This window comes from Nerophis ophidion, linkage group LG15, assembly GCF_033978795.1.
Source record: "Nerophis ophidion isolate RoL-2023_Sa linkage group LG15, RoL_Noph_v1.0, whole genome shotgun sequence".
NCBI classification, from domain to species: Eukaryota; Metazoa; Chordata; class Actinopteri; order Syngnathiformes; family Syngnathidae; genus Nerophis; species Nerophis ophidion.
This window is the reverse complement of record NC_084625.1, coordinates 22,462,226-22,470,992: the sequence shown is the minus strand read 5'-3', so window position 1 is coordinate 22,470,992 and position 8,767 is coordinate 22,462,226. Positions and strand designations below refer to the sequence as shown.

Here is an 8,767-nt window from a genome sequence, read left to right as displayed (position 1 = left end):
ATCTCCGGAGTCCCTCCCTGCGCGTTTTGGCTCCTTGCGGCACATGTCCCGGTGGAGTGGCCTTCTCTTTCTGGTCGCAGCATGGCAGTGATACAGGCCAGAAACAGAAGCCGTGCACACTGGAGTCTATTCAGCTAGTGCGCCTGCTCTCCGTCGACACAGTCCGTCCTTTTTTTAAAAAGTTTTGTGTCATGTCGTTTTCTTAGGGTATTGTAATGGCAAAATGTATATTTTGGATGTCGTGTCGAGCTAAGAAGAGAATCCCATTGAGGCAGTAAACGTGTCTGCTTATTCTCCTGTAAGATGAAGTCTGGCACCACTTCTTATAATGATTTTCATTTACTATATTCATGCAAGCAGGGGGCCTATTAGTGGAGCACAATAAACTTATTCTCCAATACAATATAATCCCTTTACTGTCATAGTTGTTTTTGCTTTGTCTGTAAAATGTCTAAAATAAACAATATAATTATTAGCTTATATTTTATTACATTGATGTTTAAATACTGTTATTGCCTAAATGTATAATAAGTGGTAGAAATGGATGGATGGATGGGTATTATATTTATATAGCTGTGGAATTCTAGGAGGCATGCACCTTACCGAATGCTCAATGTTTGATATAACATTTTTATCTCCTTGTACATGACAAATGTTATGATTATCAACAGGATAAATGTCCATCTGCTGATGATTATGATCATGCATGAAAAAGAAAAGAAAATACATAAATGCAGATCATGTCCAACTGGGGGCAGCCAAAAAACAAAAGCTGTGAATTTGACATGTTTGTTTCGACTTGCAGCATATTTGTACTAATTATTTTTAAATCAACAATGTGTTCTATACAATTATACGTACTTCATTATATTGTAAGTGCTATGTTGACGTTTGAGTTCAAATGAAAAAAATATATATTTCCGCTTCATTTTCCTGTATCCTTGGTTTCCAGGGTAACCATTAACTTTGAAAGAAGACACCTCGGTAAATGTTTTGCTTAAACCCATTTTAGCATTACCAACACGTACATAATTCTGCAGAGTATGATTTTTTTTATTTAGTATGTATGCTCAGCGTCTATTTGACCTATGATAGATATCACGACTGTTTTGTTGATACGCCATTGTTGTGCTAGCTATAGCATCGCCTGCTACAGTACATTTGACTTTTGTGACACTTCGATAACTTGCACTTTCCGGGGTAGTGTATTTTATTACCCGTACGTGTATGAAATACTTTGACTGCTTGACATGGCGAGTAGCGCGCTCATTCAAATTGTAATTATTTTTGTGTTAAATTGGTGCGTCGGTGACGTCATCGCCACGGAGCCTCAAAGACCTCTTTATAGAGAATGACGTGTACATTGACTAGTTGGACCAACTTGTGATATGTTTCTTGTAGTATTACAAATGTGTATAACTTTCTAATCACTTTCATTATTTTAATCATGATGTGGCTTTAGGGGTGTTTCCACAGTGAAGACAAAGTGTGTGTCTATAGGGAGCAGTCATCATGGTACGCCTGACCGCTGACCTGATCGCTAAATCTAAAAACCACTTCAAGAAGAAGAACAGAGGGCTCTCGCTCCAAGACTACCTCAGGACTCTGACCCACCTGCATTTTTCCAGCCAGAATATTGAGGATATTGTGAGTAGTAAGGATTATGAAATACCTAATGAGGATACATGGTTCTCAGTATTCTGTTTTCAATGTGTAAGTCAGGGGTCGGAAACTTTAAACGTTGAAGGAGCCATGTTGGACCAAAAATACAAAAAACAAAAATGACAGGAGCCGCAAAAAATTAAAAGCCGTATATACCGTATTTCCTTGAATTACCACCTGGGCGCTAATTAATTTAAAACCTCTTCTCACTCCTGTGCTTACCAATGGCATGCGGTAAAAGTAAGCATGCGCTAATTATTTTAAAACCTCTTCTCACTCCGGCACCTACCAAAGGTATGCAGTAAAAATTTGAGAGTGATGTAAGCTTGGACCTTAAATCCTACTGAATAGCTCTCACTGATCCCCTCACCTCCCAGGGGGTGATCAAGGGTGATCAAGGGTGATCAAGGGTGATGGGTCAAATGCAGAGAATAATTTCGCCACATCTAATATGTGTGTGACAATCATTGGTACTTTAACTTTAATCTTCTTCCCTTTATGCGATTTCAAATTACCGGCATTGAAATCAGCCTCCTCCATTTTGAAAATAATGACAGGGGAAGTGTCACTCGTGACCTCACGAGTTTGACCAGGCGGTAATTCAAGGCAGGCGCATACTATATGCCCTGCGGCAATTCAAAGAAATACGGTAAGTGTTATAATGAAAGCAACAAATGATTTAAGTGTATATATTAGTTATATTAGTCTACTATCAAAATGAAGGAGCTGAGCCGGAGGGCAAAGCTCTCAATTTACCGGTTGATCTACGTTCCCATCCTCACCTATGGTCATGAGCTTTGGGTTATGACCGAAAGGACAAGATCACGGGTACAAGCGGCCGAAATGAGTTTCCTCCGCCGGGTGGCGGGGCTCTCCCTTAGAGATAGGGTGAGAAGCTCTGTCATTCGGGAGGAGCTCAGAGTAAAACTGCTGCTCCTCCACATCGGGAGGAGCCAGATGAGGTGGTTCGGGCATCTGGTCAGGATGCCACCTGAACGCCTCCCTAGGGAGGTTTAAGGGGCACGTCCGACCGGCAGGAGGCCACGGGGAAGACCCAGGAGACGTTGGGAAGACTACGTCTCCCGGCTGGCCTGGGAACGCTTCGGGATCCCCTGGGAGGAGCTGGACAAAGTGGGTGGGGAGAGGGAAGTCTGGGTTTCCCTGCTTAGGCTGCTGCCCCCGCGACCTGACCTCGGATAAGTGGAGGATAATAGATGGATGGATGTATACTATCAAAATGACTTTAAAAGATAGATGGATAGATAGTACTTTATTGATTCCGTCAGGAGAGTTCCCTCAGGAAAATTTAAATTCCAGCAGCAGTGTACAGATTGAGATCAAATTTTTAAAAACTAAATCATGGAGGTATAAACGGAAACAAAATAGAAAAATATTACAATAAAATAGAAATAAACAATGAGAATAAAAATATAACAGTAAAATAAGAGGCCCTGCGATGAGGTGGCGACTTGTCCAGGGTGTACGCCGCCTTCCGCCCGAGATAGGCTCCAGCGACCCCAATAGGGACAAGCGGTAGACAAATGGATGGATGGGTAAACTAAGAATATAAGAAGAGAAACTAGGCAGTAGTGACCATGTTATGTAAAAGTATTGCACTGTTATTGTTTTGGATCCCCTGTCATCCTAGTAATCCTCCGGCCTCCTCCACATAGAGGAGTTGTACAGTCTAATGGCGTGTGGGACAAAAGAGTTTTTTAGTCTATTAGTTCTGCACTTGGGATGGAGCAGTCTAGCACTGAACAGGCTCCTCTGGTTACTGATAACGGTATGCAGAGGGTGACTGGCATCATCCAGGATGCTCACTAGTTTTTCCAAAAGTCATATGTAAGTGTTATAATGAAGTGAACACGTGACGTAAGTTTCTATATTAGTTATATTAGCCTATTATCAAAATGACTGTGTCACAGGAAAATCGTCGTTGACAGAAATGTTGAAATTTAATATTTATTCCACACATTTTTACAACATTAGAAACCATTACTAAATCAGACGCTACTTTGAAGAGTGAGATAACGCCTGGAAATTACTAGCTTTTAGTAGCCAAAAGTATATATGTGTGTGTCCAAGTTAATGGAAATGGAAGCCTATCTTCTTTTGATAGACTTATTACAATCTTTGGCAAGCTGAGTTATGTTTGCTGTGGTCTGGAACAACATGGCAGACAAACAACTATCTGAAATGCAGCCAATATTACAAACATATGTGTTATGAGATCTGCAAAACTAAATTATATACAGAGGATAGAAGTAAAGGAAATTAAATGAGCTCAAATAAACCTACAAATGAGGCATAATAATGCAATATGTACATTCAGCTAGCCTAAATAGCATGTTAGCATCGATTAGCTTGCAGTCATGCAGTGACCAAATATGCCTGACTAGCACTCTAACAAGTAAATAACATCAACAAAGCACACCTCTGTGCATTCACGCACAGCATAAACAATTTGGTGAACAAAATCAGCCAAAGAAGGAGTGTAAGATTTTACATGTAAACACACTGCTGCGTCACAGTCCACACTATGGTGAGTTCGAGAACCGCCAAAATTAGTAGGACAAAACGATGTTCACATAATACTCTCATTAAAGCATACACACAAACATATTAAACGTTGGGCTTTCTAACAATTGGAAAGGTTTGTGTCATGTTTGTCCTCAAACAAAAACATACTAAAACAAAACATTTTAATTTTTTCCCCTCATCTTTTTCCATTTTCAATACTTTTTTTTTTTAAATGCTCGAGGGAGCCACTAGAATGGCGCTAAGGAGCCGCGGGTTGCTGACCCCGGTGTAAGCATATGCTTGTACTGTTTCTCAAACTGCATCATACTAGTACATTGCTTGAAGTATTTACTAATTCCATATGTACCTTTTTATTGTGGTTTGCATGGATGTAGTACTGCATCGTGTCACACGGAGCCACATTAATCAAGGGTTTATTGTTAGCTGAATATCTATCTGCGCATTATTATCTCAGTAAAGTCACTGAAAGAAATAATCCAATTTTATTTCCTTTCTATTTCTTGCCACTTTGCAGGGCGACCTGTCCATGTGCAGAAACCTCACCGTCCTCTACCTGTACGACAATCACATCACGCACATTTGCAACCTGGACTTTGCGTACAACCTCACCCATCTGTACCTGCAGAACAACGACATCACGCATATCGACAACCTCGCCCATCTACACAAACTCTCCAAGCTGTGAGTGCTTTTAGAGCAAAAGTATGTTTTTGTTTCACCTTTGGAGAACTCATTTCTCTGCGCTCTGCAGCTATCTGGGTGGTAACAGGATTGCGGTGGTGGAGGGCTTGGAGGGACTGAACAAGCTGGAGGAGCTGCATGTGGAGAGTCAGAGGCTGGCGCCGGGGGAGAAGTTGCTCTTTGACCCTAAGACCCTGTGCTCCCTTGCCGTATGACCCATTTTTTTTCACTGTGTTCAAAAATAGCAATCCACACTTCCTTTTTACTATATCACCCTTTTTAGTAATTATAAGGTCAGATAAGAGACTTAAGTAACATGCAGAATACAAGATGCCGCACAGGCTGGTGGTTCGAGTAAAGAAAATACTGTGTACGGTTTGAGGATGTCAAAGAAGCCTGTGTTGCTCTCGGTGTAGACTGCCAAATCAGTTTCATCTCTGTTCCCGGCCCAGAACGCGCTCAGGGTTCTTGTTTATTTAGATAATTAAAATAAATTGCAGTGCAAATGTAAGAGTGACGTCCAGATTTTTTTTTTATAAAGGTTGCCGTTATAGGACTTAAGAATCAAGGTCAAATATGTGACAAGAACAAATGCAAATAAAGTTCCTGTCAGTCAAACGGTCTTCATCATCAAATCTTTAGAGAAAAATTTTAACATCCATTCAAGTGTAAAAAGAGAGATGCGATCCGCTAGACACATGGCATTTTTTAACCTTATCTGTAAGTGTAAAAAGAAATTAACCGCTGCATAATAAAACTAAGGTAAAAGTACTTACCTTTTGATGATGGTGGTAGTGTAGTTGTAGCGTTTAAAGAAGCGTTAAGGGAGGCAGTCCACTTCACGCAGGCACTTTCTAACCTTATCTGTCATACAAGTGTAAAAAGAAATGAACTGCTGCATAATAAAACTAAGATAAAGTAAAAGCACTTATCTTGGTGGTAATGTAGTTGTAGCATCCAAAGAAGCCAGTCTGTTTCACGCATGGTACTATCTAACCTTATGTCTCGTACAAATGCAAAAATAACTTAACCGCAGCGTAATAAAACTTAAAATACATTTAAAAAAACGGCTAACCTTTTGATGATAGTGACGGTGTAGTTGCAGTTCATGTGAGACAGAGTTTAACTTTATCTGTTATGCAAGTGTAAAAGGAAGTCTACCGTTGCGTAATAAAAGTCAAATAAAGTAAAAGTACTTACCATTTGATGATGATGGTAGTGTAGTTTTAGCATTTAAAGAAGTGTTAAGGGAGGCAGTCTGCTTCACGCATGGCACTTACTAATCTGTTACACAAGTGTAAAAAGAAATTAACCGCTGCGTAATAAAACTAATATACTGTAAAATTACTTAACTTTTGAGTCGTAGCGGTTAAAGAAATGTTGAAAGAGGCAGTCTACTTCAGCGAAGCATGGCACTTTCTAACCTCATCTGTCATGCAAGTGTAAAAGGAAGTTAACACTGAATGTCACAGGTGTCCAACTCAAGGCCCAGAGGCCAAATCAGGCCCACCACATCCTTTTATATGGTCCAAGAAAACCAAGAAATAATATGCGTGAAAGTACCAGCATCCGTTGTATCCTTTTTGACTGGACAAGAAAAAATACATGTAGACTGCATGCAATTGCACTTTTTTATTTCAACTTTAATATTGTCTAAAAATGCAACAAAATATCATACATCCAAAACTTTATTTTGTTAAAATAAAAATTTGTACCTAAAAATATGCTTGTCTTATGATTTTAAAACAAGTTATCCATCAAATTGCACATTGTTAAAATGACTATAGATTTTACAGTAAAAGCTCAATTGCCACAATTATACTGTAAAAAAAAAAAAGCGGTACAGTTTTCGCATTTACAGTTATACACTCGAAAAACAACTAGAGATTTTATGACAAAAAAACTGGCAGCATAGTCACCAGAATTGTACAGTAAAAAAAACATGTTATATGATATATTGTAAAAACACTGGACATTTTACAGTACAATTTTGACAACTGAAAAAAAAATGCATAAGGAATTAAGTAATGATATCATGAGGCAAATCCTTAGACATTAATATTCATATATTATCTAACAGCCCTCTGAGGACAGCTTGAACTGTGTGTCCCTCAATAAAAATTAGTTTGACACTCCTGCTCTACATGAACAGTTTTAAACTATACATTGTACATTTACCACAAACACAACATGTACATTTAATGCACAGTTGCAGTGTGTATTCCATTTTTTTAAATGGAAGCACTCAATGTTGCTCAAGCTATATTGTATTGAGCACACTTAATGATGATGATATATGATGATCATCACACTTTGCAAATGTTTTCCTTCCCTGGTAACCTTGGTAACCTTTTGTTGTGGCATCGCTAGAGAATCAGCAAGAGACTATTAGATTAAACGTCTGGATTAACCAAAGTCTCACGAGATTCACCGTGTTTCCACTGTTGTTTTCTTCTTGTGGCGTGGTAATGAACCAAACATTTGAGCATCAGTCCAGACGGCTGTGTTTTCTCACTGCTCTTCACCGCAAAATGAACTGTTCTCTCTTTTCTTTGCACAGAGATCTCTCTGCGTCTTCAACGTGACCAACAACAACATCGATGAAGTCCGGGACCTGGCCGCGTTGTGGGAAATCAAACATTTTTCTGCTGCCGATAATAAATTGGCCAATATCGAGGTAAACACTTCCGTCTACTACTAATGATGGTCAAGATGCCATCGTATGAGCGATGCTGGCGTGACGCTGCAGTTTTACACCGCCTTGTGTGAAATTATATGGAGAAAGGTGTTCTACAAAATCAAATCCCACTGTCGATTCTCCCAGTCTGCAAGACTCGCTCAGGGTCGGAATTATTCAACAAATCAGCAAGGCGCTCCCAAGAGGATTGGCCTGCTGACAGCTTCAAACAAGCATAAGTTTTGTTTTCCTCTGACACTTTTTAAAAAGCATGTGTTCTCACAGGACAGCTGATAGTTATAGAAAAATGTTTTTGACCTCATTGGGGAAACTACTGCACAGGACTGTACTTCCAGTCTTGGGATAAAATTAGGATGTCTGTGTAAGTGATGTCTTCTTCCTTTTAAACCGCTGCACACAAAAGGGTGAAAATGTGTCAAAACATGCCCCCCTGCTGTGTGTTGTGTGCTATTATTTTTCTGAGAAATACACCACTTGAGGATGCTGTTATCAGACCCCTTAGGTCAGACTGACTTGAAACCTCTCACACAGCTCGGTGGCCCCTAAAAAGTAATGTTTAGCTGAATCACTACAAAATTTGGTACACACCTTTAGAAGACTGACAAACCAAAGTGTGTAGACTTTGAGCACGATTAATTTAAAAACACTGCCGCCATTAAGCAAAATGTCTTCACCGTTATCTAATAGTTATACAGTATATTCCAAAAAAATAGGACATCTTGACATATCTTTAGAATTGTCATCAGCCAGCTTTATTTTGAGAGTGTTGCATTTAAATCACTTTTTTTTCCCGCAGATTTTGCCGTCTGCCTCTATTGATTCCTAAAAGACATCTCTCCAAAAGATCAATCCGCACTCCTGCACCGTGTGGAGGAAACATTATGGATTTCTAAAATAGATTATGACAGGCAGTCAGCCAGGGTGACAAATGGGGAGCATCTTCGGGGGCGTTATCCGTGCAGACAGGGGAATCGAACCTCTGGTCAAATACAGGTTCATAACTGGCCCATCATTAGTCGGGCCAAGCTTCAGTGAGCTGTTCCCCACTCCCCCGCGCGGGGGGTAATTTAGCACCGGGCTGAGACTCGGCAAGGGGCTTCTGAGTGACGTCCCTGACACGATCATTTATCAAAGCCTGGACGCTCGGCGTACTCAGGGGGTCTCCTCTGAACTGATTGCAGC

The 8,767-nt window shown here is 40.0% G+C and overlaps 1 protein-coding gene across 3 annotated transcripts in view; it reads left to right on the top strand.

Moving 5' to 3' along the window:
• Positions 1-925: 925 nt before the first annotated feature.
• Positions 926-8,767, top strand: part of ppp1r42 (protein phosphatase 1, regulatory subunit 42) — a 10,588-nt gene continuing 2,746 nt past the window's right edge. The window contains exons 1-5 of one of the 3 annotated variants that reach the window (XM_061922454.1): positions 926-984; positions 1,463-1,647; positions 4,721-4,887; positions 4,958-5,096; positions 7,448-7,564. In XM_061922454.1, coding sequence (XP_061778438.1) covers positions 1,513-1,647; positions 4,721-4,887; positions 4,958-5,096; positions 7,448-7,564 — 558 coding nt within the window. In that variant the 5' untranslated portion in view covers positions 926-984; positions 1,463-1,512. Of the gene's footprint in view, positions 985-1,017; positions 1,201-1,462; positions 1,648-4,720; positions 4,888-4,957; positions 5,097-7,447; positions 7,565-8,767 lie in introns of those variants that run through there. The other 2 variants (XM_061922455.1, XM_061922453.1) reach the window with 2 other exon arrangements.